The 27,652-nt window shown below is 44.6% G+C and overlaps 2 protein-coding genes across 9 annotated transcripts in view; both read right to left on the bottom strand.

The window, feature by feature from the left end:
- Positions 1–15: 15 nt before the first annotated feature.
- On the bottom strand, positions 16–8,630 carry lrrcc1 (leucine rich repeat and coiled-coil centrosomal protein 1). Of its 3 annotated transcripts, none has more exons than XM_086129220.1 (19): positions 8,388–8,630; positions 7,859–8,064; positions 7,231–7,296; positions 6,987–7,154; positions 6,445–6,611; positions 5,939–6,175; positions 5,614–5,798; positions 5,263–5,431; positions 5,051–5,199; positions 3,815–4,019; positions 3,313–3,431; positions 3,033–3,234; positions 2,713–2,898; positions 2,445–2,619; positions 1,710–1,873; positions 1,442–1,650; positions 940–1,077; positions 604–862; positions 16–220 (listed from the first exon to the last, which is right to left on the bottom strand). In XM_086129220.1, exons 1-19 carry the CDS (start codon positions 8,429–8,431, stop codon positions 104–106), a joined length of 3,165 nt encoding a protein of 1,054 aa, XP_085985346.1. In that variant the 5' UTR covers positions 8,432–8,630; the 3' UTR covers positions 16–103. The 3 variants fall into 3 exon arrangements, 2 of the variants coding, with proteins under 2 accessions (XP_085985346.1, XP_085985347.1); XM_086129221.1 differs by having other exon boundaries at positions 727–862; XR_015102840.1 differs by lacking the exon at positions 16–220 and adding an exon at positions 1,223–1,265 and having other exon boundaries at positions 851–862.
- A 362-nt stretch (positions 8,631–8,992) lies between these two features.
- Positions 8,993–27,652, bottom strand: part of LOC147195331 (RNA-binding Raly-like protein) — a 36,333-nt gene continuing 17,673 nt past the window's right edge. For 2 of the 6 annotated variants that reach the window (XM_086129909.1, XM_086129910.1), the window contains 8 exons: positions 23,037–23,314; positions 13,197–13,293; positions 12,300–12,347; positions 10,674–10,873; positions 10,367–10,468; positions 10,094–10,251; positions 9,913–9,973; positions 9,002–9,776 (listed from right to left, as the gene is read on the bottom strand). In XM_086129909.1, coding sequence (XP_085986035.1) covers positions 9,941–9,973; positions 10,094–10,251; positions 10,367–10,468; positions 10,674–10,873; positions 12,300–12,347; positions 13,197–13,293; positions 23,037–23,292 — 894 coding nt within the window. In that variant the 5' untranslated portion in view covers positions 23,293–23,314 and the 3' untranslated portion in view covers positions 9,002–9,776; positions 9,913–9,940. Of the gene's footprint in view, positions 9,777–9,912; positions 9,989–10,093; positions 10,252–10,366; positions 10,469–10,673; positions 10,874–12,299; positions 12,348–13,196; positions 13,294–18,520; positions 18,809–23,036; positions 23,315–27,652 lie in introns of those variants that run through there. The other 4 variants (XR_015102910.1, XM_086129911.1, XM_086129912.1 and 1 more) reach the window with 4 other exon arrangements.

Genomic DNA, 27,652 nt, shown 5'->3' with positions numbered 1-27,652 from the left:
TTCACTCACTCAAAATAGTAATTTAAAATAATTTAATTCATAAAAACGAACTTGTAAAAAACTAAAATCCAGTTGCGCTGACATATGACCAATATACAGTATTTTACCAGTTCAAATCTTTTAGCACACTGTTAAGGCGTTTCATTTTCTCCTCTGTGATCCTCTTGTTGGCTTCCACCTCAAGCAGCAACTGACGCATCTCCTCCTCAACTTCAAAGACCTGAAATAAAAATAAAAAGAGTGTAAAAGTGCAGCTATTCCGGGAGATTGCAAACAGCAAGAGTGTAAATCATTGAGCCCTCCTTAAAAATCCATCCATCCATCCATCCATTTTATAATCGTCACAAGGATCGTGGGGGGTGCTGGAGCCTATCCCAGCTGTCTTCCACCCAGCACTGGTTGCCAGCCAATCGCAGGACACACATCGGAGTACAACTGCCCGCGCTCACACTTACACTTTGGGACAATTTAGGGCATTTCATGAACCTACCATGCATGTTTTTGGAATGTGGGAGGAAACCAACAAAGGCATGCGGAGAACATGCAAACTCCACACGGAAAGTCCGCAGCCGAAATCAGAATTTTCTGTTGTGCAAACCTTACCTTAAAAGTACACCAAATCATTATTTTCGGTGGACCATTATAACGCTGCTCAGTCGTCAAAGCCATCAAATTCTGGGGTGGAAGAGAAGGAGAAGAAAAGAGACTCGTAATCTGCGGTTTTACCTTTCGATTGGCTTCTTCTATCCGATTGTGCTTGTCATTCGCCAGCTGTAGCAACTCAGCCTGATGGGCGGCCTGGAGTGACTGTAGCTGCGCGCAAAAGGCATCGTCCATGCATCGCAGCTTCTCCACCGCCGCTCTGAAAAACGTGACGCCGTGGAAGTTTTAAATAGGCGAGCTCCTCTTTTCTAACACCTCGGCACAAAACACACCCACCCGTGTGCTTCGGTCAATTGTTCATTCTCTTCCAGGAGCGTGCGTTCCTTGCTCTCAAAGTTTTCCTTCATGCGCTTCACTTGGCTCTCCAGTTGAGTGAGAAGCTGAGCCTTTTCGTGCCACTTTTTAGTCGACTCACTGAAACGAGAGAGGGGGGGGGGGGGGGGGGGGAGATCGCATAACATCCTGCTGAATGAAACGTACCATATGTCTGTCTGTCTCATACTGCCCGCAGGTGTATGTTTTTGTAAAGCACAATATTATAAAATGCTATTTTACTTACTGTATGAAAACACCTTAGAAAAAATATTTGTTGTATTGGGGGGCTGGAACAAATGAAAGACATTTCCATTCATTTCAATGGGTAAAGATGATTTGAGATACAATCATAATGTGAAATTTGAGTATTGTCATGGAACAAATTCAACTAATGAGTGACGGCGCCACTGTATCTCCTGTTTCATATGACACAATCAGAGATGTGAGATGACGGTGAATTTACCTGTGAACTCGTTTCACCTCTGCGACTTCGGCCTCCTTGTCCGCCAACTGCTGCTTGAGCTCCTCCTTGCGCAAGCTGAGGCGTTGCACGTGTCCCTCGAGCTCTGACAGCCGAGAGGTCTCCTCGTCGAGCTGCCGCCGGAACGTCTTCTCGGCCCGGGCGTTGTCGTCGCGGAGCCTGCGGGCCTGCTCGTCGCGCTCCCGCAGCGTCTACGGAACAGGGAGAGGCCGTAACGTACCCGTCGTATGCTAGCTTCGCTTCCACGCACCTCTTTGAGTTTGCGGATGGATTCTGTTTGATCCTCCGTGATTTTAGCTTTAATTTGGAGCGCGTCGTGGTCCCGCTCAATCTGCTTCTTCTGCGCCTCCACCTCAGCGCCCAGCGCCTCGATCCTGGCCTCCAGACGCCCGCGGTCCTGAGCCAGAGATGCTCCTGTGGTACATAAACGAGAAAGGGATGCATCCTGTTGGCAATTCATGACCTCCATTGAGGACCGGATGTTGTCATTTTGGGTTGGTTTCTGTGCTCACTTGCTAACTTCTTGAACATGAAATAACGTGTTCAGAGACTGTGTGTTGCCGTTACGTGAGCCTTCTTCAAATGTTCCCGTGAAGGGTGGGGCTATCATGCACTGATCTTTCAGATCTGCTTTTGTAATCCGTTTCTCGGTTTGCCTCATTCTCACTCCAGCGTTTTTCATCACAAGGCTTCGTTGGCAAAGTTGGTTGCCTTCACCGACACCCTGATGTATTCATTTTTTATTCTTTCTTTTCCGGTCGCTCTGGTTCTGCAATTTAATGAAAAGAGTAATTGTTTTGCCAGTCACTCTACGAGCCTGGGGGCTTGAGACTTTTTCCATGCGCCCCAGCGAGGTTAAGACTTGTCCACCCAATTTCATGCCGTGAAGTGATCTTTTTTTTTTCCGTTAGAATAAAATAAAAAATAAAATAGACAGTAAATCTCCTCGTATGTCCGCAAACACTATTGATTGTTCTTCGTCTACCTTGCTGAGCGAGCTCCTGCCCCCAGAGCCTCCTCTCTGCCCTGAGTCCATCGATGACAGACTCTTGCGCGCCGAGCTGAGACGACAGTCGAGCTTTGTCCTTCTTGAGCGCCTCCAGCTGAAGGCGCATACGGCGGTCCTGATCCAGGTCGGCCTCGAGAGCCTGGGCGCGCCTCTGTCAGGAGACGGGGGGAGGGGGGAGGGGGGGGGGGGGGTCAGCATTCTATCCATTCATCTTAGGATCATTTGATTTTCAGCCCTCAGTTACCTTGAACTCGGTCACAGCGTTTCTCTTTGCATTGATGAGCTCTGCGATGCGGCCCTTCTGGTCCTCGACCAGCGCCGCGAGCTCCTTCACCAGGGAAGCGGATTTCTTCTCCGCCTGCTGCGACTGAGCCAGCGTCACTCGGAGCTCCGGCAGCTCTGCCATCATCTCGTCGTACGCCTTCTTTACCTGCACGAGCGGGCAGAGAAATGTTGGGACGACTCATCCATTTCCGGCGCGCAACGAGACAGTTGTACTGAATAACCCGCGAGATATGATGGCACGACGGTAACGGTATGACGCGTCCACATTTATCAGCAGACCTCAGAGAAGCGCGCGGCCTCAAAGGTGAGCGCCATGCGGAATTCGTCCTCCAGGGCCGCGTACGCTCTCTTGCCCTCCTCCGCTTGAACCTTCAACTCGGACTCTCTCTGAGTGTAACTTTGCTTCTCGGACGCCACTTCTCTTGCCACTGCCGCCAGGAACTCTGTCCCGCCCGGCTGCGGCCGCAACTCCAGCTGCTTTCTAGGGACGCGGTGGACATGTAAATGAGGAGTTGTGAATTGTATTCTTTTTTTAAAAGCCAGGGGGAGGCGCACGCACCTGTGATCTTGTTCCCTACACGCCAGCAGTTCGTGCAGCTGCTGCACTTTGGCTCGCTGGACGTCCAACTCGCGGCTCAGAGCCACCACCTTGTTCTCCAGCTCCTGCTGCCGCTTCATCTGAAAAATGATCCGTTTTCATTGCCATATGACAAAATAATAACGAGTCACTCTTTTTGAACCACTTAAGGGAGAGTACTCCACAAAATTGATCAGGCCTATCACTTTATGAAGCATCTCATGTGTAAAAATTCAGACTCCATATCATGACTACGAACGTAATTTAACATTAAAGGGTTCAAATCCACAAAATATAAAGGTGTTATTTATACGAAAGAAGGACAAACAAAATATTTTAAACAAAAATATTTGCATAAAAAATATGAGACCAAATACAGGTTGAAAAATAATTTTTTTTTTTGGATCAAAAATGCACAAACATATTAGGAGAAAAAAAATGTTATAGTGTGACTGAGCAAATTGTTCAGTGTGTTCTCGTGCACCTCTTGGGCCTGCTGCCGAGCCCGCAACGCCTCCCCGTGGGCGACGTCCTCCTCTAGTCGCCGGAACGCATGCTTGTGACGCTCCTCGCTGCCGCGCGCCCGTTCCAGCTGCTGGCTCAGCGAGCGGCACCTCCCGTCCAGCTGCTGCATGCGAGACTCCAGCTCACAGCGTCCCGAACGCTCCTTCAGCAGCAAATCTTTAAGCCTGCAGGGGAGATGTGGAATCACCTCACATATGCGCACGCGATGAACGTGTGCGCCATCATTACGACGGCGAGGGCGCAGACCGATGCAGTCACGAGTGCTGGCGTATGCTTGCCACCGTGCACCTAATTGGGATCATGCTTGTGATTTATCTGCACTGCGCACACACTGACTGCCTGGCTCCTCTCGCGGTGCAGCTGGAAGAGTTTCAGCCAAATTGCATCGCGGTCTGGAGAGAGAGCGATTGCAATATTTGGAAGTGGAGTCCCAGAGAGCGGTGCAATTTGGAGCTCAACCAAAAATCCTGTCCAATACTGGAGTCAAACACAACGTTGAAGGTCAAATCATTGTGCTGAAACCGGCTGCGCACGTAGCGCTTATCGGGCCGTATTTTCACCTGTTCCCATCCAAGTGGGCAAAGGCCTGATCATATGCTATCACCCGAGATGCCCAGTGCCTGACAGTTTAGCCAGGTAGCAGCCAGCCAACTCCCACGTCACTCACCGGGCCAGGCCCCGCCTTTTCAGGCCCAGATAACAGGTTGTCAGATTTGGTTGAAGTATGTCATTAACGTAGGCTTAGTACGATATTATGGAGTCCTGTATTCGCTCATTACAATCAACAGAACAATTTTTGTTGTATTGTTGTGGGAAGGCTGGAAGGGATTCATTGCATTTCGATTCATTTCAACGAGAAAAGATGATTTCAGATTGTGTTTTGAGTTGCACGCGTGGTCACGGAACGAATTAAACTAGTATCTCAAGGTCCCTCGTACACTCATTGTTGTCTTTATCTTTGGTTAGTCACATAGCTTAAATTGAGCACATTACCAGCTCATCAGCTGTTAACATCCACAACCGCTAAAAGCGACGCAGACTTTTTGCTGCATCGTCTTAAGACGTTTACCACCCCTGCGGGTTCAACTACATAAGTACATTATTATACTGTTCAATTAATACTTTGAGGATAGCAATCAAATCTACTCAACTGTTGAATTGTGGAGGTGTAACCAACCAATGTGGCGTATCGTACCTGTCGGTGGTGTGCATGGCCATACTCTGCAGGTTTTTCTCCTCGCCGACTTTGGTCTTCAGGCACTTCAATTCGTCCGTTAACTTGGTGACGGCCTGCTCGGCCTTCCAGCGCCTCTCTCTCTCCTGGTCCCGCTCCTCCACGATAGCCTGGTGCGAATGGAAATTTGAGGGCGCCCACGACATAAAGGGAAATACACGTCCAGAACGTACCTTATAGGTTTCTTCCTCACTAGACTTGGTTTTCACATCAATCGGCTCCTTGCCGCCTCTCAGTGTGACCCTCCTTTTCGGAACTGATGCGTCAACGCCCCCTTTGACGGTGCCGGAAGACCACCTGACGGCAGACTTTGTAACCCTCTGTTTAAGATTCTCCTGATCGCTGTGCAGAAGACCAAATGGAGGGAATCATACCAGATGAAAAATATATTACCGGTGATATTGGGTTGGGGGGGGGGGGGGGGCAAATCAGTGAAATTGAAAGTGAAAGTGACATGATGCCACGAAATACTCTCACTCCAGAACAAAATGCATACCGGCAATTAAGTGGAGCAAACAAATCACCTGTCTGATCTCTTGCTCGTCGTCGTCCTCGATGTGGGCTTCCGATATTTTGGGATGGCGGAGCGAGAGCCGTTTTCCTTGCCGCTGTCACAATCGCTTTCCGATGTGCGGTCCGTGTCATTTGTGGCTACCCGCGCTTTAACTGCAGAGCGGCTGGGCTGACTGCACTTGTGCCTTGCGGAAGCCTGAGTCAAATATTACATGAGAATGATCCCATTAATTGCTAATGAATTACTTCTTACTTACTTTGCTTTAAATGTCTAACTTTTTTTGTTTGTGAACATTCCTACAACATTAGAGTGTGTACTGTTCTGAATAAAAGCACCTGCTGAAGAAGGTGAGACACCTGAAGCTCCAGTTTCTTGACCCGCTCGTCATTCATGGCCGGTGTTCGGTCGACATCTAGCAAGTGGCCCTTCTGCTGCTGCTGCTGCTGCTGCTGCAGCTGCTGGATGCCCTGCCCGTCGGATGCTGCCACTGAATCGCCAAAGGCTTCAGGGGCGACGCTGTGTCCAAAGTGGGTCAGTACTTCCCTGATACTGGGCGTGGTCAAAAGAGCATCCTATAACAAGGAAGACATTTTTTTTCCATTTAACGAGAAACAGTATGAACATTTTGGTCATTTCACCCAAAAAAGATGAACAACTAAAAGTACACCCAAAAAAAAAACACGACAATATTAGACAAGATAGAAAATGTCTCAAAATTTCAGGATTTGCTGTACACTTTTCTGAACATGAGTGCATTTTGTTGAAACTATTCATGTCTAATGACTGTAAATTGTTTTTTCAGCTTCAAGGGATCAAGAACAGTGGGGATATTTCAACTCACCACTTCATTGTTGCCAGCATCGGAGACTAGGAGGAGGTCCACATAGTTCTCGAGCCCGGGTATGTCGCACGGACTGTCGGCCGTGGAATATGACGGCTGTCCTAGACGATCCAGGCCATCGAGAAATGACACTTGTGGCAATGACTGCATCACCATCTCACGGTAACCTGTGACAAAACACGCACGTACCGATTAACACCGCAAATAGTAAATAAATACCATGGAACCAGTGAAGCTGAATTCCTCTCAGCACATATCAATCTTGAAAACTTTTTCTTTGGTTATGTCAGCAGAGCGATGGCAGGTAGGAAATGTGACAATTAAAAAAAAACAAACAAACAAAAAAAACCTGTGGACTTATAAGGACACGCAGAACAATCCGATTTGACATTGAGAATGTCAAGTTGTGAGTAATTTGAAACAAAATTCTCATCTGAGCTAAAGAAAGGTTGAGACAGACTGTTGTGAAGAAATTCACAGCGAGGCAAGCTCCTCAAAACAAACGTCAGAGGATCCGATTGTAATGACAGTCACGGTCTCACCTGGCGTCGTGCACAGCGGGTTGTCCTTGCCGCCGTGGCTCAGAAGCACCTCACTTAAACCCTGCAATCCCAGCAAGCACTGCAGGAGGTGCTCAATGCTGCCAAGGCGGTTGCTATGGAGACTGAGGTGCTTGAGCTTGCGTCCGGGGCCGTGGAGGTGCAATAGGCCTGGCGGGCACATCACAATCACCACGACTGCCAATAAAAGATAATTTTGGTACTGAAGAGTCCCTCCTGAACTCACCGCTGAGGTCATTTATCTGATTGAAGGACAAGTCTAACCTTGTTAAATTCACCAGGCCGGTCAGTCCTGTGGGTCACAAAAGAGCGATGAATTAAACAATTTGTGGATTGTGATTTTATCCTGCAATTCATTTCAGTCCTTCTACGACTACTTTAATTATTATTATTTTTTTTTTTTAATAGAGGCTAAAAAATAGATGCCCGTGAGTATTGTTACATTATCTGTCTACACTTGTTGCTCCACCGTTGATGTTCAAACATCCATTGATGAAAAGGTTTTACATTTGTGACTATAGATGTTACCCATTAGCATGTCATGGGCATTTTGCCCTTATTTGATACCATAAGCGAGGTGGACTTTCCTAAGGCAAAGCTGTGTGATTGTTTTAAGTTTCATGTTTAGTGTGACAGTCAATTTCAACTGGGAGTGCCATCAACAGCTTGAAGACTCTTTGTTCACTATTTGCCAAACTGCTGCTTATTGTGAAATGAATATTTCAAGTTTGCCCTCGCAAGTCAAAGCAAAAAACAAACAAACAACCCCCCCCCAAAAAGTCAGAATGTTGGCTCATATCGCAAAAAGATCAAGAACCGCCACTCTGGTGTACAGTATAATGGGGTGGGCTCACCCTCAACCTTGCTGATGGCATTGCAAGATAAATTTAAAGTCCTCAGGGTCGTGAGAGAAGCGAGACCCTCAATATTAGCAATGCAGTTGGAGGACAGGTCCAAATGTCTCAAGAGCCACGCCGATGTCAGACCCTCGATCCTCGGAATGCGGTTGCAGTGCAGGTTGAGTGATGTGATGGTGGGACGCAGGGGAACCTCCAGCAGGCTAGACAAGAGGAGAGAAATATCAAATATTTCGAACATAAATGGTACAGGAGAAAATGATGCACAAAAAATCAAAAGGTAGTACAACATAATCAAAACAATATTTGAAAGTAATACGAAATACAGTAATGGCCAAATCTTTGTAGCCATCTTCGGTCGACTCTTTTACAAGCCTTTTTTTTGAGCTCGTCGATCAAAAGAATGAACTAAACACCAAAGTAGTACTGTACTGTATTCAATTGTGGCTCGATACTAGAATGCAGCAATGTCAGGCGTCATCAATACCACGAGTTCCACTACATAAAAGACAACAACGGCACTTACCTTGAAATATTCTTGTCGATGAGACTTATTTCCTTTTCTTCCATAACGTGCAGTGACTACAATCCCACAAATTTAAAACCCCAGTCTGCTTTTATATGAAGTAGGTTGTCATGGTAACAAAAGTTTACAACGGGGTTGACGATTAGTCAACAAATCCCGTGAAATGTGCTTCAAAAAAAGTTTTCCTTGAAAACTGGGCAACGATGCAGTCGGAGCTTATTTGGTTGAGTCTCTGTCGTTGAACTGGCCGCTTCTTTCCTGTTTACGTGACGTAGGGGAGTAACTTCCGGGACGAGTCCAATGCTCCGCCTACCCAAATCGACGCATGCGCCTTTCGAGAATTTATGACAGCAAAAAAACTCGAAAACCTTGGCATTCCTTCTTCCTTGGCATTAAACAAACAACTCAAATAAATGTACATATTTTAATAGTCTTACGTATAAAATGCCTTTTTATTTTTGCAGTACAATCCTGACAATTTCAAAAGGTGAGAAAAGAAACGTTATATCTCAAATAAATGTATTCTCCAATTGAGTTAAGTAACATCCTATAGACCTTTTTTTAAATGCCTTGGTTATGTCTTGTGTCTACTTTGGTACGAAAAAAGAAGAACCCTTATTGGAAAAAAAAAGAAAACTAACTCAAATTGAGAGTGGCTGCCTTTCCAGCAGCTCCTATATTTTGTTGTTCTACTTCTTCCTTTCATAACTTTGCTGCTGTGAATTGGGAATTTCTCCATTGCGAGACTAATAAAGGTTTCTTAAAAAAAAATAGGCGCAGTAAATGCACCATTAATAAATGAGACTTGTATGGGAGGAACTGTTTTATTCCAAAAACTATTTTTAACCGTAGCTTACAACCAAAGCAGTGAATACAAATGATCCATGAGAGTCACTTATTTTTGTTACTACATGCTGATCGTAAAAAATATTCATCTTTTCTTTGACAGAACGTAACGAGAGGCCAGAATAAGGTGGAGACTGTGACAGAAAGAGAGAGACGAGATGACTGTACAAGTAAAGCAAAGCACACGGTTTCCTCTTACATTCATATTTTCAACATACATTTGCTGTACAACATAATTATAGACAATACAGACCACAGTGGCTGAAGTACACAGCATATACAGGTTAGCATTTGCCGATTGCTCATTTCACTTGATTATCCCCACTCAAAACCGGCAGTCTGGATGAAAAACACATTGGGAGCGTCAATGTTTGTTTGTTTGTTTGTTTGTTTTTTCAATCTTATGAGACAAATACGAAACAAACAAATCATTCCCTCTGTTGTTGATTTTTTATTTTTAAACAGTCCTTCTGGCTGACGGAGGCTTTGCTGGTTAAATTCTGCAATCTTTATGCACTGCAGGCTTCCCTTCACTTCACTTCACTGGAAACACATCAGGTAGGCTCCAGTCAAAACGATGTTTTTTTTTTAAGTTGTCACGTGAGATTGATGGAAAAACAATGCCAAAATAGAAGCAATGTGTGTGTGTGTGTGTGTGTGTATATACATGAATAAATACCTTGTTGTTCTTTTAATACTGAGCTTGCTCAGTTGTCGATATCTGATATGTGGTTCTCTCTCTGCAATTACAAAAGCTGATTGAATGATTTGACATTATTTTGCATGGGAAACTGAAATTAGACTGTCAATCAAAAGTGAGCAGTATTCGGACATCGGATGTCACGATTCTGGCATCTCACCATGTCACCGGCGCCCTCGTCCTCAAAGTAATCGTCACCGCCATCTGTCATTTCCCCTGCCTCGGCCTCGGCCGGCGCCCCCAGGTCCTCTCCGCTGGAGTGGTCGTCCTGGTCGGCGTGGTGACATTCACACGCCTCCTCGTGTTTCCTCTGCATCTCTGGCAAAGGAGAGAGCACCAAAACACCAGTGTAACCAATGAACAAATTTAAGCGGCATATAGTATAACCTTTTTTGGGGGGGCGGGGGGGCTGTCTGTTCATTTCATGTCCCACCATGCTGTCTCTGAAATTTGTCCAGCCTCCCCAGCAGGGAATCAATCTTGGTCTTGATCTGCGACAGTTCCTTTTTGATACTCAGCAATTGCTCCGTCTTCACTGTGCAGTACACACACGAAACAGCAGGATCGGCGAAAAGTAGCGATGTAGGGAAAGCATAGAAAAACACATTTGAATGCATTAAAAAATATTTTCGAAACATCATGAAAGCAAAGTGGCTGACCAATAGCGGCTAGTTTTGGTGGTTTATCCAGTCCCGCGGTAGCTGTACAGTATGAGAAGAAAGCTGAAAGAAAGAACATACGTTTGGGTTCCGTGACAGAAGATGGGACGTTGACAACCCGGGAGGAAGAAGAGGAGCAGCAAGAGGACGAGGAAGAGCAGGCCCGGACAGAGAAGGAGGACTTGATCCTGCGCGGGGCGGATGGCATGACGAGCCGAGAGCGTTTGACTGGGATGACTGCCCTGGCGGGTGGCACCACGCGACCGTGGTGCTCAAACAGTCTGAAGACACAATCAAGTGCAATTTAAATGAGCAATATCGGCAAATTTTATGAAATCATACAACATGAACAAATAAAACGATTTCAATGTTCATCATGTAGTTGAATATTATAATAGTATTGTAGCAAGACTACAAAATCTGTTTGCAGACACGCTTATGACGAGAAGCGGATTAGCAAATTAATGGATGGAGATATATATTTATATATAATCATGAATCGACATTCAGCTTTTGTGTCCGAGGCTTTAACTCCCAAGGCCAAATCAGATTTTTGTTCAATCAAGTCAAAAGCCGTCAAAACAGTAACTCTTTTTTGCCGTCTCCGCCTCAAATACAGACGATGACTCATATGATATGATACGATGCCCGCACTTGATAATAATTCAAAGCTTGGGAAGGAAACAAAGCAATGAAAATGTCCAAAAGGATTGCGTAAATGGACACGAATGAGCAGCCGGGGGACAATCTGACAGTCGGCGCTTGGGTAAAAGCGTCATTAAGAAGCCCGGAATGGAGGAAATAAAAAGCTCCCGATATGACATTCATTATGTCTACATGCTAATATGCTCGCTTTGCCTGGGATGCTAATTCTATTGAGGAAACTCAACCGCCTCCGGAATAAAAGGAGACGACAAATATCAGGAAAATATGAGAGCAGTGGTCGGCGGAAACCTTCTTTTATACAGTCCTCCCGGGGCAGTGTAAATTATTTATGTGGGGTGAGATGGAAAGCCAAAAATCATGCTCTGTTCCGTAACTAAACCTGACCTTTTTGTCTCACATTTGCGACAGAATAAAATGCAAAGCTTTTGCGTAAACAGGAACACACCTACAAATTGAAAAAAAGTGCGAGCAATCTTTTTCTCCACATGTAAAATTGCAAAAAGTACATTCTTGAATATACGACCCCAAGATACATCACCCCAGACACGTTCCAGTGCATGCAAGAGATGTTTCTTACAAAGCTTTGTTGTAAGAAACAAAGAAAGAGAATTACCCCGTATTTATTTAAAAATAAACACGCCGCTTAACCTTTCAGTCTGTCAACTCTAAAGAGCATCTACGTTGCAGTGGAATAACCATCTAAACAACGGATTGAACATACACGGTGCAGCAACACACGTAGACACAAATAGAGCAAATATTATTGCCGCACTAATGAGCTGAAAGGATTTGCGACAGCTCAATGGAGGGTACATCCATCTGTTTGCCTTATGCTGCCCCCAGGTGGCCAAGGTGGGCGCACCAGAAGGAGCAGCGCTATGACCGTTACATTGATGCATTGTGACAAAAATGATTGAATTAATTCTGACATTATCATGGAAAAAGATTATTTGAGCTATGCGGGTTTTGACTTACAAGTTTGGTTATGTAACAAATTAAACACTTACAGTAGCTCAAGGCCCCACTTTATTATCAACATACCTGCTATAGAAATCATCTCTGTAGTAGTCATAGTCAAACTCGTAGCCACTGCAAAAACAAGTCAAAAATGAAGTTTAGACGTCCCGGGAAGACTCTGAATGAGGTTGATTCATAAAGGAGTTCCAGAAGCCCCTTTGATTGACAGGTCAATTAATGACAGCAAATTGTCTGGACAAGCCTGCTCACTGGAGCCACAATGTTAGCGCTTCCATTTGCTCCCCACCTCTGTTACGATCAGAAATAGGCAAGGACTTTCCAAAACACATCGGGTGCACAAAATAGTTTGGTTGAGAGACGTGTATCCAATTGGCTCCAGTCAAAACAGCAGCCATACAGATGAAGAGGTGGATATGGCATGCTCCTTTTGAGTTATTATTTATGAAAGAAATATGAAAAATACACCACAGTCCAAAGTATTTGAACACAAATGTCAAAAAAATTGGGGGATTTTTATGACGACATTTTGTGCTGCAATCTTCGGCTTGGATTTTAAAATCAAAATTAGTGAAGGAAGTTGTCATTTTTAAAGTTGTATTCCAAGAACCCTTTCGGGGACTGCGGTTACTACAATGGATAGTTTATCATGTTATCAGGTTACAGGGTGCATTAAAAGGTTAAGGGGAGAGGCCTGGTGCTCCAGTGGTCACAGTGCAGAGGTCGAAGCCTTCCTGTGTGGAGTTTGCATGTTCTCCCCGTGCCTGCGTGGGTTTCCTCACACATTCCAAAAACACACATGGCAGGCTGATTGGCTGGCCACCGGTTCAGGGTCTCCCCCGCCTACTGCCCGAAGACGGCTGGGATAGGCTCCAGCAACCCCCGCGACCTTTGTGGGGATAAAGCGGATCGGAAAATGGATGGATGGATGGATGGATGAAAGGGTTAAAGTAAGGGTCCAACCTGTAGAGGGATGACAGCGGTCTCTTGGTGGCCATTTTTGGCCGGTATGGTTTAGGCTCTCCTGCCATGTTGACGTCTGGGTAGACAGAGCACAGTCCTATGGTCACAGCAGGCGTAAATATTGGAAGATGCACCACGCGACCAATCCACCAACACTGTCAATTGTCATACCAACGCATATATTTGCACGTGATAGGGGACAGAATATCAAACGCGGCTTGGCCCAGTAAGTCCCGAGACTTGTGAAAAGGAAAATAGAACGACAAAATAAAATAAAATATCAAGGGATAGGGGGTATTTAATCACAGTTTGAACGTGTGAAAAGACGCAATGCAGCAAAGGAGTGCAGATGAGTGAGACTTGCTGATTGGAGGCGGGGCAGGTCAGTAAATTTGGTACACTTGCACAGGCTGACAAGAACCGAAGTAATAATGCTCTAAATATGACAAGAAAATCTAAAATTAGCAGTACTAGACCCCAAGAAATGCACAAAAACAGCTGGACAAACATTTGAAATATATCAGGGGGGAAAAAAAATTGGAAAAAAAATTAAAAACCAAACCAAAAACGTTGAAAGTAAAATAAAAATATTATGCAAAAATTCGCAAATTACAAAAATATGAGATGAAAAATATGCTCAACATTTTTTATGCAAATAATAGGATTTTGGTGGATGAGTTAATGGCGGAAAAACTTTTGATACGATTTATCACATTTTCATATCATCAAAAGAAGGAATTTGAACAGGGGTGTGATGACTTTTCATATCCAGCGTCTGCATCTAATGCTTTCTTCTATCGTCTGCTTCTTAATTTGTTTGTTTGCTGTTGCAGCACGTACAAAATGGGAGAAGCCGAAAAAGCAGATTACGACACTCATTCTAATTTGAAACGGACATATTTGAAATTTCGGCACGGTTTACCGGTAAAGCGTTTCACGCCTACAAATGAGTCACACTGACGCATTAGCAGATGAATTTGCACACAACGCCCGTCTCATTGTTCTGACTGACGGCTCCTTTCGGCGCGCTCCAAAAATGTCCTGGCTTCTGCTCAATCAGCCCCCGAGTGTGCACTGCTCAAGGTCGCACGTGACGACGCAAACAAATGGCCAACAGCTTGACGCAACGAGCCGAGATGCGCCTTTTGACGGATGAGTCGTCAACGCTGACACCCGTGGAAAAAGTTGTAGTGATAAAAATGTTGACAGGCTCAGCAATCAAGCGGATGGGAGTTATTTGGCCAGAAATCCACTCCCACGGCGCTCTAACTGGACCATCCACAGCAAAAATGTTCACAATACAGACGGCCCCGTAAGTCACGGTGCACTTTTTTTTTCCCCTTCTCAATTTGGTTTCAGGTATCACTTGGACAGACAGGAGGCCATCGGCATTTGACATCTTACACTTGGCAGTTTGTGTCAACATATTGCATCACATCACCTTGCCAAAGGTTTGCAAGTTAACATCGGAAAAATGTCAACTTGCCGGGCAAATATTTTGTTTGGGTCGTGACTGAAGTGTGGAAACAGTTGGGGAAGCTTTTTGGACATTTGCACTTCTCCAACGCATGGTAAGATTCACATTGTCTGTGATGAGTTTCTGGAAACAAGCAGATGGGCCGCGTTACCACTGATGAAAACACAAAACTTGGACAGCGGCCGTTTGCGCAAAGCCGAGCTATCTGGAGGACTGGACGAGAACTACCATCAACAAAAGCTCAGACGGTGATCAAGCTTCACCTGTCGCAACTTGGAGATTGTTCAAAGGCTCGAAACAAAATATTTCGTGAACCGAATGGAGGTTGGAACGGGGAAAGCTTTTATCAAACTCTGAAGCATCCACCGAAATCAGGTGTTACCAATGTGGCGCTTGCGCCACGTTGCCACCAACGACCGCTTTAGCTCACCGTGTTATGTTTTGGTTTTTTTTTTTGTGTATTTGTTATTTTTGTTTCCAAAAAATACCATTAAGCTTCAGCAAATCTTTTTTGACGCTATTCTTTTTAAATCACGCATGCATTGGTGTAAATTTGGTAATTACATTCGATTTTTAAACGTAAATCCATGAAATATCCATCCATCCATTTTCCGAACCGCTTGATCCTCACTAGGGTCGCGGGGGTGCTGGAGCCTATCCCAGCCGTCTTCGGGCAGTGGGCGGGGGACACCCTGAACCGGTTGCCAGCCAATCGCAGGGCACATAGAGACGAACGACCATCCACGCTCACATTCACACCTAGGGACAATTTAGAGTGTTCAATCAGCCTGCCATGCATGTTTTTGGAATGTGGGAGGAAACCGGAGTACCCGGAGAAAACCCACGCAGGCCAGGGGAGAACATGCAAACTCCACACAGGGAGGCCGGAGCTGGAATCGAACCCGGTACCTCTGCACTGTGAAGTCGACGTGCTAACCACTGGACTACCGGGCCGCCCTCCATGAAATATTTTCGAGCAAAAGTCAGCATTATAGAAAATGACCAAATCGTAACAATTGTGGAGAAAAGCTAGCACAAAGCACTTTTTTGTTTGTTTGTTTAGGGTTGACTGGAATTTGCTTTTGAGCTTCCTACTGCCTCGAATGCAACCTATGTCGTCTGCCAAGCAACAAGTAGCCAAAAAGTCATCTCTCTCCCTCTCATTTGGAACATTCTGTGTAGTCACCGTGTTTTTCCTTTCAGCTCTGTCTCACATCTCTCTGATGGCCTAAAGCGGTCGGAGGAAGAGGAGGAGAGGAAGAGGGGAAGGTGAGCATGCATCAGTGGCTCTCGGGTGCACTGGGACAGCTGCATCCTTGTAATTAGACCGCAGGAAGACATGAAAGATAGCTCCCGATAGCCCCCCGACCCCCACTGCTCAAGTCGTAAAAGCGCTCCGAAATGAAACACCTCGCGACGGAACAACTGATTAATTACACTCATTATGTGGGTAAAAATGGCCTAAAATTGTGTACTTGTTGCCGTGGGCGCCTGGGAAGGAGGGTGGAGGTGCCGAGCAATGGCAGCCCCTAAAATCCAGCTTTGAGAGGGGGCATAAAAAAACAAAAAAAACCCAAAAGTCATTATGGGCTCAACACAGCAGGAGAGAAAAGCCAGGAGCTAGCAAAATGAGTAAAAAAACAAACGTCTTTGGGAAGGGGAAAAGGCCCAGCCTGGAGACAGAAGAGGCGCTTACGACTTCCACAAAAAGAAGGCTACATTTCAGAGACAGAATCGGGAGTCCTACTTCAAATACGGATTCATCTCAATGGCGAGTGAACGCGTGTCAACCGGAACACTGATATCTGTCAAGACACATAACGGCCATTCCCGCCAAATCCGCAGCAAGGATGCCGCCAGAAAGTGATCTTCACTATATTCGGAATGGACGCGTGGATGAATCCACACCTCGTCCTTTCTTAATGAATCCTCCGTACTTGGCTCCCCAGCCCGCATGAGGAAAATGGCCACTTTGGCAGCCTGTAAATTTCCTCCCGAGCTCCTAATGTGATTATTTTTTACGAGATGGGAATTTGAAGGGATTCATACATCATGAGCACAGCACCACCCGACGGGATTTACTGTTCCATTTGGACAAAGGCTGACGAGGCAACATTTTTTCATGAAAACTCGTTCTTCGGTGGCCTTTTAATCAGGCAAAAGCAAACTGTCAGATGCAGAGTTGCCGTTTACATGGCATCTATTTTGAGGATGAAAATTCAGCCTCAAGGAAGAGCATCCTTTTGTGAAGGTCACTTTTGGATCATGCATCAAATTATAGATTAAAAATGATGATGTTGAAAATATTACTCATTAAGATTACAATTGAATAAAATTTTGTTTTAAGAACTACATGGGGGGTTTTTTGTTTGTTTTTCCCCCCCACATATTCAGACTTTATGTTTGCGACTAGTCGCTCCAGTGAGCCTTGCTCGCTAGTTGAAGTCTCACAGGATTTGAGATTTGGTTTCTGGGTTTCGGTGCTACTTTCAAGGTGTCTTTCTTTTCCACTGATTTTAGTTGTTATCCAATGTTTACAATTCAGGGAGTTTGGGGCTAATATTCAGAGCTAACATTGGCACTTTCTGAACGGACTTACAGTGAAGTACGCTGAAGCAAATATTTGCTTGTAATAGTTCAGATTTCTGAGTGTTTGGCTGATCTAAAAATGCAGATTTCCCCATTAATTTTAGTAGTTATCCAAAGTGCATTGCGATTCAGAGTTTGCAGCGAGTGTTAGTGAGGTAGTGTTTTTTTTTTCAATCCCACCATGAATAGCAAATGTTCTGACGTAGCCTCCCCACACAGACATGATTACATATTCATAATTGTTGCAGTTATTGCGCATCCCACCTGAGAGCCGTCTTACGCAAGCCCACTCCTCACTGAGCAATCACAAGTAACGAGTAACCGCTGATGTTTTCTTTTAAGGCCTCCAAAAATCTGCGCTCAAGTCAGTGAGACGACAAAAACTCCAATCTATATTGATATTTGGGGAGAAGGGCGGCGGGCTGTCTAGATCAGCAATAGAATCGGAAGAATTTTTTACGTAGTATTTTTAATGAAATTTGTAACATCTCCACGATGAAAGGCTGAGTGATTTTTTTTTAATTTTAGTTAAATTATAAAGTCGATTCCTTTACTGAAGGATGTCTGACAAATACGAATGAAGGTTTTGTGATTGCCACGGTTTGACTCTTGAACGGATAGTTTTTTTTGTGAGGTAAAATTGTATCTTGAGTTTTTTCTGCCACGAAAGAATGTTTGACACAATACAAAATGAAAGCATTGAAATTAATCAAACTTGTAAAATAAATAGAATATTAGCAATAAATATAGAGATGTACCATGTCTAATTTGAGTTATTGTTTTAACTAAAGGGTATCTACATGTTCTTGAGGAGTGAAAATAAAACAAGTTTATGTAATTAAAAAAAATAAAATTCAACTGAAATATTTGCAAGCTCTCTCGACATACCTTAAATATGAATTGAAACAATCAGGTTCCAATGGACTCAGAAAGGACATTTTTGATCCATGTTTGATCTCAAGGACAGTTGCATATAAAAAAACAAACAAAAAAGAAATGCCACCATGATCTAATGAAAAGCTGTGCAAACTAATCTTTTTGACACTATATGTGATGTTGCCCTTCTTGGGATATAAAAGACATGAACATTTAAACGCATCAGTCGGTATACAAACTCATGAATCCAATCGAGCATCTCCAATTTACTTGGCAAAGACAGACACATAGAAGCTGTCCGAGAAAAACTAGCAGATTAAATCAACTTTTTTCGTCGAACATGGATTCTAACAATCTCATTTTGTAGAGTATATATACTCACATCTCGGAATGCGGCGGCGCCTGCCTTTGTACATGTCGGGAATGCACAGAAAAGATGGGAAAAGACGCTCGACTTTACCTCTTCTTCCTCCCTCTCCTTCTCCCCAAAAACAGACAGCCTGTGTGTGTGCGTGTGTGTGTGTGTGTGTGTGTGTACGTGTGTGTGTGCGCGCGCGCTTCCAGCCCCAGACTCTGAGCCGAGCAGCTTCCGACCGTACCATTTGTCAAAACATCCCAGGGGGTGAATGAGTGAATTGCCCTGAAATACTCCCATAGTAAACTGGCGGGTGCGAGTCCTGCCCGCCAAGTTTTTGTTGCACAGAATAGGGGCTGCTGTAATCCTGTATTGTTATTGGGGGGGGGGGGGGGGGGGGGTGCAAATGTCATGTGACCAAAGTCAGAAAACAGGTGGAGCCCTACGTCCTGTATTCGAGGCAAGGCCACAATTTGACCAATCAGCCTGCCATGCATGTTTTTGGAATGTGGGAGGAAACCGGAGTACCCGGAGAAAACCCACGCAGGCACGGGGAGAACATGCAAACTCCACACAGGGAGGCCGGAGCTGGAATCGAACCCGGTACCTCCGCACTGTGAAGTCGACGTCGTGCTAACCACTGGACTACCGGGCCGCCCCCTTGGAACTTTATAATATTATTAATGCATCTCATTACCATCAGATAGGACCTACAGCTCCAAGCCCCACCCCCATCTTTCTCCCCCACAAAATCTCTCCAAGTGTTAGGTTTAATACTACAGTAGCACCATCTAGTGTTCACAAAGGTGGAAAACCCATGAATGCATCGAGGCTGATATCAGAAAAAAAACTATAGACAGTACCTGTAAATGTATTTGTACATATACAAATTCACATTTACACACATTTTAAAATGAATTCTGACCTTCTGTTAAGTTAAAAAAACATGTAATGGTTAACAAATTTTTAAAAAAACTCAAATAAATAAAATATCCAATCATCAAGTCGTGAAGTCGGAAGTGACATCACGCGGCCGAAAACGCGGCTGTGAAGGAAGCAGCCTGTGAATTTGGACACAGCCATAGATGAACAACTACAGAGTTCACACTCACACCGAGGGACAATTTTGAATGCATAAAATATCAAGCATAATAAACCTTTAATACACAGATGAAAAAGATATGTAGAAATATCTCATTGATATATATATATATAAAAAAAATACACGTTCGATTTTCTGGGAGAAACTGCAATGGTGCGATTCCTCCACAAGAAGGCACTACAGGACTATTACCCAAGACGGCTCTCATCAGATCGGGAGGAGTCATGTCATCATATTTTAGCAGATATAATGCTAAAAACACAATTCAGTCTCCAAAAACCGCATGAGTCACCAGTCGCCACCCAACTGATTGGACATTAAGGCGGTCGTAAGTGAATAACCTTAACACAAAATAGACATAACAGGATCTCTGGCGTGATTTGGATGTGACCTCATCAACCCCTCGACAGCGCCCCTCCAGTGTAGCCCAAAAAGAATTTCATGTTTTAAACATAAGGTGCACAAGTTCATCTTGAGAGGGGTGACCTAGTCACACCTGCAGCGGAACTCTCGCACATCCGATGAATTCTTAAAACGAGTCTATACATATACATGGAGGCTTACTTTTTGTTCTTAGAAGGTAGGAGGTGAATCGAAGGGAGGGAAGAAAAGACAGAAGAGATAAAGGGAGGCAGGCGAAAGGATGGATAAAAGTAAGACCTATAGGTGTCAAAATAAAGAATCAAAGAAAAGCACAAATCCTGAAATATGCAGAGGCTTACTGTAAAGACTTTTGTGTTTCGGAAGGATTATGTACACTTCTTTTCATACACTACCAACTTATTTTTACATTTGTGTGGCGGTTAAAAACGTGACTTCCTGTTGTCGATAGACCTATTTTGGTCGATACGTACACACACAAAAAAAAAATGCAATTGTGAATTGCAAAGTGTGCATTTAGTGTGCCATTTGTCCTTCATTTCACTCTTGACAGACTGCTGCAATTTTGACTCTTTCATTATCTTCTTCTTTTACTTTGCCGGGACAAGTTAATAATGATCTTTCATACAGAAAGGGGAGCGGGGGGAGGGGGCGCAAAAAAGACACAGTGGGGTGAATAATTGTGTGACAGTGGAGCCTAAAAGCTTAATTAAAAAATCATATGCTCAGTTGCTTCAACGGCACACAGCTCCTAACCTTGCAGAGAAGACGAACAAGAAGGAGCCGCCAGCTCTTCTGAGGGGAAAATTCAATTTTTGCACACGAGAGTGTTCAAGGGCACCTCAGCAGTGTGATGGCACCTGAACAACTTAGGTACAATGGAGACAAAACGTCTGCGGTGAAATGACAGCTTTAAACGGAACCAAGATAAAGCGCGGCAAAACGTTTCACGCCCTTTAATGTGATCTATAATCAGGACAATTCAATCACAATTTTGGAGGAATATTTTCAAGAGGAGAAGTAAAACTAAAGACGAGAGAATGGCGGTCGCACACCCTCTTCCAACTAGGGATGTGATCGGTGTTCAGAATTAACCACTCACATGCAAAGTCATGGTCAAAAGGCCTCAGCTCACACCCGCCACGATTAAGGCGCCACTGATTAACAGCAATTAAAGTTCAGCTGTTCCAGAAGGTTGGATACAATCTTAATCGACAATTGGCACTAAAGCGTCATTGGGCAGTCATCAAGGATGACCCGGAGGGCACCGATGATGGCAAATAGGAAAAACATAATGACCATTGGACGGTTCTTTACTTTTCGAGCATGTTTTTGGAATGTGCGAGGAAGCCGAAATACTAAAACAAGCAAACTCTCAGAACTGTGAAGCGGACGGCCTGAATACTCCCGTACGGTGCTGCTTTCCGTCAGTGAGTTATGAGTAACGAATAACTCATATAGTTATGAGTTATTCGTGAAATAAAGGGCGGCCCGGTGGTCCAGTGGTTAGCGCATTGACCACTCGGTGCAAAAGGTTCAATTCCAGCCCCGGCCTCCCCGTGTGGAGTTTGCATGTTCTCCCCTTGCCTGCGTGGCTTTTCTCCGGGTACTCTGGTTTCCTCCCGTACTTATAACTTCCCTTTGTGTGGTTAATTTCATTTTAAACTCGACTTCACTTGCCTTTCGGTTTTGTTTGGCTTCCCATTGCCTTTAGTTCCACGTTTTACAATGTGGATGGAAAGGATGATTTCACCACGCACGCTTGTCGATGCGATTGGTCCCCAATGAACATGACGCACACAACACACACACCACTCCACTTCAGCCCAATTGAGTGAACACCACTCGCCGCAGCGAGAAGACCATTTATATTCACCGAGAGCTCGGGTGAGGACTACGGACGAGCCGCTGAACAAATCAATAAGTAATATCGAGAGGATTTAAGTGGGGGATCCACCGGACGCACTGACATGCGCAGGCCTGCCCTGTCTTTCTCTTTGATCTTAAATTCTGCATTTTAGAACGATTGGCAAGGCATTCAAGGTCACATCGAGACTGAAAAAAATGAAAAAAAGAAAAGGTGTTAAAAAAAATCAATAGCACAAATCCTGAAATATGCAGATGCTTTCTGTCAAGGGTTTTATGTTTCGGAAATAATTGGTCATCGACCTTTCCTTTCTGTTGCAGGGTTTCAAATTAGGCGGTGGCTGCCTTGGCGCCAAAAACCTCCGACATCATCAAAACTGCACTAAATTGGCGGTCAAGTCAAGAACTGTGTTACTATAGCGATAAGATTTAACACCCACATATCTTAACAATGCAGTAGAAATCCTTGGGGGGAAAAACAAACACTGTGAGGAAAATCCGCAATGCAGTCAAGCTGCAAAAAGTGAATAAAAAGTTAGCACAGATCAGACTGGTACCATATCTGCCTTCATTTGAACCAGAAAAACAGTCGTCGTATTAACATGAGCCGAGTTTCTTGATTTCCACCAAGCACCGATGCGCGAGGGGAGCAAGTTATGTTAGCTTGATAGCTATTAAAGCGGCAAACAATGCAACACAAACATGAGAAATAATTCTGCTAGGCCAGGGATTGCGTTTTGGTCCAGATGAGGGTAAAGATGCGGAGGAATTTGTTCATTTGTAATTGTTGTAGTCTGCTTGAATTGGGGCCAACGCGAAGGAACTGGCAAGTTTCAGATTAAGGGATTGTTTTCAATTGACACTCACTTTATAAATCACACCACTGCCATCTAGAGGACGCGAATGGAACTGCATTTTCAATGACATCACTCAGTCAAAGGGACATGCTAAGGATTGCCTTGGTGGAGGTCTTCTAGTTATATTTTTGGGGAAACAAGAATACAATTTTCAGCGTGTAAAAACAATTATGTTAGCGTATTTTGTCCCTTTCATCGAAACGTGGCAAATGAACCCATTCACTGACAAACCAGTTCAAATGGAACCGCGTCGGACTTCTCTAGCCGTCAGCGGGAATGAAGGCGTTTTGATTGAAGGGTGCTTTTCATGAATGATGCAAAATGAGATCAACGTTACCCAACGACTGTCCTGCAACGACCCTGTTGTTCTCGCCCGCCACGGCTGCTCGGGCGTTCCTCTCGCTGGCATACTGGACGAAGGCGTAGCCCTTGTGCGCGGAGCATCCCGCGATCTTGCCGTACTTGGCGAAAATGGCTTCGATGTCGGCCTTGCTCACCACTGCCGTGTTGAGGTTGCCGATGAAGACGCGGGAGTTGAGCGAACGCGGGTCATTCTTGTTGGTCACGTTGCTGGTCTGGCTCTTGCCGGTCATCCTAGACCTGCCGCAGTGGCTGCTGGGTAATCACAAAGGGATGCCGTTATAGCTGTGAATGATCGGCTTCAGTCAGAGTTGTTAACTTCAACACTTTGACTGGCGCTCTTTTAAGCATCCACGATGACAACCTTCACAAGATCCGACCAAACAGCGATCGGGTCTATCGGGTGCATCCACATGCAATTTAACGCCGCATCATCCAAGATCATTTTTAATACGCCACAATCAACTCAGTCTGCACACGTTAATTCATTTGCGGGACGGCTTGCGCGCTTCAGAATGCGCAGCTGTTTTGGTGAACAACAGAGCGCAAATGGATGATCCTAAATGGCCATCCCACGGCATAGGAGGGCGTTTCTAAAAGAGCTCAAAACAGTCAAGAGGTGACCGTTGGCGAACAACGGAGGATAGATTCCGCAAACGAAAGAGATCTACAAACGTTTATACGTACTCTGTTTCACGCGACATTGTCACAGAACCAACTGCCTTGGTTAATAAATAAAGAAAGAGAGACGTATGGGGACACTTGAACACGTTTTCCTGGAGGTGCATGTCAGTCAGACAAATCATCTGCACTGAGCGAGCTCCGCGGCAGGTAACGCTTTCTACGTGCTAACACCGCTTCATGGCGTGTTTACAGCCTCCCCGAGGCACGAAGCGTTTGTTCCCATCATGCCGCAGGCCGCCGAGGGGATCCGCAGGTCTGATTGTAACGAGACGGAAGAAGTACGGTAGTTTTGAGGGTCTCGCAGAGTTTATACCCCCATTCGAGAATCATTCTTATTGACAGCGAACGGGCGTGAACACGGTTTGCGTTGCGATTGGCAGCGAAGAACGATCACGGCGATAGACATCAATCAACGCATGGAAACAAGCATCCATGCAAAACCACGACAAGCCATTTCAAACACTCATCCATCTATCCAAACACATTAAAGGCAAAAAATTATTCATGCGATACAGAACATCCATACCTAACCTCCAGTAACCAACTACTATCCATCAACTCATTTGCCCATCCAATGATCCATTCAGCACTTGAAGTAAGGACAGTCTTTTCTGCACTATGAGGCGCTTGCGAGTATAAGGCGCACCTTCAGTGAATGGCCTATTTTAAAACGTCTTTCATATATGGGGCGCGTGGATTTGAAGCGACAATCGTGGCTACGGTTGCGCTATGCATCCACTAGATGGAGCTATACAATACGGCTCTATTTATTTCCAGCTCACACAAGCGCTGCAGCTATCGCAAAGCGCTTTCCCCAACATTTAAAATACTACATCCAACAAATTGGAATATTGATCCATATAGAAGGCGCGTCGGATTATAAGGCGCACTGTCGGCTTTGGAGAAAATGGAATGCTTCGTAGGTGCACCCTATAGTGCGGAAAATACGGTTGTTGCAAATAGAAGCGACTCAAATGGAAGTAACTTCTCATTCGCAACATGACAGTGACAACACAAAGGAAGGCTAATGTGGATGCGCAAACGTTTCCCCTCTGTGCTTCCCCAAAGAAATGCAAGTAAGCGCGCAACCTGCCAATGATTTATTAATCCCAACAAACGCTGGTGAGGACTCTGGATTGAAACATAAGAACGGGAGAAGGATGGAATGACGCGATAGCTATAGGTATGAAGAAGATATTTCCCAGTGGAGCATGCTGAATGAACAGATTCTCTTTCAACCCGGCAATATTCTCGACAGTAGATTTCCCTTCAGGATAGTACACTTTCTTGCATTCAAACCGCACACACACACACAATGGAGGACAACTGCGGCTTTTGTAGAGTTGATTAACCTAAAAGTTTGCGAGAACAGAAAGTCGGACAAAGCCCGTAGTTGCGAGTGCCGAGGTCATTAGACGCTTGATTATGCAAGCATGAGCACATTTAAGCAGACTTAATTGGACAAAGCCGGGAGCCGCTGAATTGAAGCCCGTGCTGAGCGCAAAAGGGGTTACGGAGAAGGCCTCCGCTCGTTAATTAGCAGCCAAAAGAAGAAAGTGTGAAAAAATGGACATGTTCATTCGGTCACGTTGTACGAACGCTCATTAGAATTAGTCATGCTTTTGTGTTTGTAATTTCTGATGAAATCCATCTTTTTTCTTTTTTCAAAGAACAAACTTGGCAGAAGAACAATCTGAACGTAATATGGACATCAGCGACGATTGGAGAGCATCATCATCATCATGGGCGAGTGAACAAGCCCTAGCTGTAATATCATCCATCCATCCATGTCATATTTGCTATCCAGCGATACATCCATCTATTGCACCCTCCCATACATCCACCTTCAATCCGGCCATCACGATTACCGCATTATTACATTCAACCGCGGCGTGCCAATATGCTCCTGCGAAGGCATCAGTCAAAGTGCAGCGCGGGATCGATCGCGTTACGTCAATCAGAGCTGCGTTTATATGGGGCAGACCTACGCATAAAATCAAATGAAAGTGCGCGGCAAAACACGCAAATGAGGTCTTCACTCCTTTTTTGCACGGTCACCCTGGCCGACTTCCCTCTCGTGAAAGCGTTTGATTATTTCACACTTTGTAGAAAACGTAGTGCGCTCCTCACTGTGTCAAATTCTGGAGAAGTTACCAAACCGCTAAGATTTGCCTTGAGTGTTTGTGTGCTGATGAAATAGTTTGTCCACCTTATTTTTTTTTTCCAACACGGGAGGGAGCTAATATAAAGTTGCTTTATACGCCTGGGGGGGGGGGGGGGGGGGGGGGGGGGTATAGTTAGTTTGTATCATGTTATCTTACAATATTCGCATTTTTATCAATTCTAAGGTCATACCAGAAGTGTTAACTTGTTCACGCTAGCATGCTAGCAGGTAAAGCGCCAATGGCAGATAGAATGCGTCTTTGGTTTGATTTATCTGTCCATGCCATCTATCCACCATTTTTCCTCACAATTCCTAAACGCACAAAAAAAGTTTTCAAAGAAAATGTGGCAAAGAGAGCGGGTCAGGGTGGGAAACTCAAGTTTTTCTTTCCATGTCCACTTCCTGTTGGTGTATCTGTCCTGACCACCACCAAGCGCAGCAGGAGCAGCATCAAGAGCCCGAGGCCGAGTTGAGTGTTATTTTCTCTTGAATCATCCGACAAGTACTGCTTGATTCGTTGCAAATTCCATCTGTTCTAAACAGGCTCCACTCGCTCTGAAACATTGGCCTCACATTAAAGGGTCCTGTGTTTTTGCCGGGTGGGCTCATGAGACACTTGGAAACATCCAACTTCAAACCTTTTTTGGGGGGCTATTTTCCACGAGCTGATAGAATATATTCATGCGAGCTACACTCACTGGCCACCTAATTAGGTACACTAATTGATGAGATCCAACAGAAGAATTTCAGACCATGAAAATAATTCTCTCTTTGAAACGATGCCTCATGACAACTTAAACGCATTTGATATGATCACAAATCTTTCATTCTTTACGATGACGTGAAACAACCAAAAACCAATCGGCCACCTTTTTGATAAAAATAAATAAATAAATAAGAAGAAGAACGATCCTGCAGAATTACAAATGTATTCTCGTAACTTCTCCTATGAGATTAAATAGTGCACCTTTTTAAGACCCTGAACAAAGGCCATCTCATGTGGCAGCACCAGAACTGATTCCTCACTTAATAGGATTGTTATTTTAGGGTCATCTCGCGACATATGGCGTGTTTAATGACGCGTCAAGGCAAAGAGTCGCACCTGCGTTGTCGTCATTAGCGTGAAATAAGATTGTGTTTCATTTGCCGACGTCTTTACGAGCTGTCTGCTGTGACACATTAAACATGTCACTTGTGCTATCATCAAACCGCAGTGACAGGCAAGGGTACGGAATTAAAGCGCCGGGGACTGCGGATACGTGGCGATGATCATCTTTTTTTTAATTACTTTGAATGACAGCCAAACGCATTAGGGACTAAGTGTGGACTCAAATCTAATTACATTTTTTTTTTTACTGTCTTAATTTAAAAGCTATGGCACGGCACAAGTCCGCTCACTCTGCTTTTATGCACTGACGTGTCATAAAATGCGAGGAGGTATTTAAAAAAAAAAAAAAAAGAAAGAAAGAAAGAAACGCTGCGGCAAATGACATCAAAGCTGAGGACAGTGATTAAAAGTGCTGGTCCTTCGTGCCTGCGTATCCTATAATTCATGACCTGACGCACAAAGGCAAGAGAGTGAAACTGATCAACACGCATCAAGTCAAAATTGAACAATGGATTAGGGAGTTAAGCTACATTAGCGCCTAATGAAATGTAATCATTGAGCATAATGGATCAAGCAAGGGTGGGGAACCTGCAGCCTGAATTAAAGCTGGAAGCAGTGATGAATTCTCTAAATGAGT

This window comes from Hippocampus guttulatus, chromosome 14 (assembly GCF_054856545.1).
Source record: "Hippocampus guttulatus isolate MCC_2025c chromosome 14, RoL_Hgut_1.0, whole genome shotgun sequence".
NCBI classification, from domain to species: domain Eukaryota; kingdom Metazoa; phylum Chordata; class Actinopteri; order Syngnathiformes; family Syngnathidae; genus Hippocampus; species Hippocampus guttulatus.
This window is presented reverse-complemented; position numbering and strand designations above follow the sequence as displayed.

Coding starts and splice junctions, on each gene's coding strand:
- lrrcc1 (XM_086129220.1), bottom strand. CDS start 8,431: ATGGAAGAAAAGGAAATAAGTCTCATCGACAAGAATATTTCAAG. Junction 5,200..5,262: donor GTGAGGAAGAAACCTATAAG/GTACGTTCTGGA, acceptor CATTCGCACCAG/GCTATCGTGGAGGAGCGGGA. Junction 2,620..2,712: donor ACGCTGTGACCGAGTTCAAG/GTAACTGAGGGC, acceptor GTCTCCTGACAG/AGGCGCGCCCAGGCTCTCGA.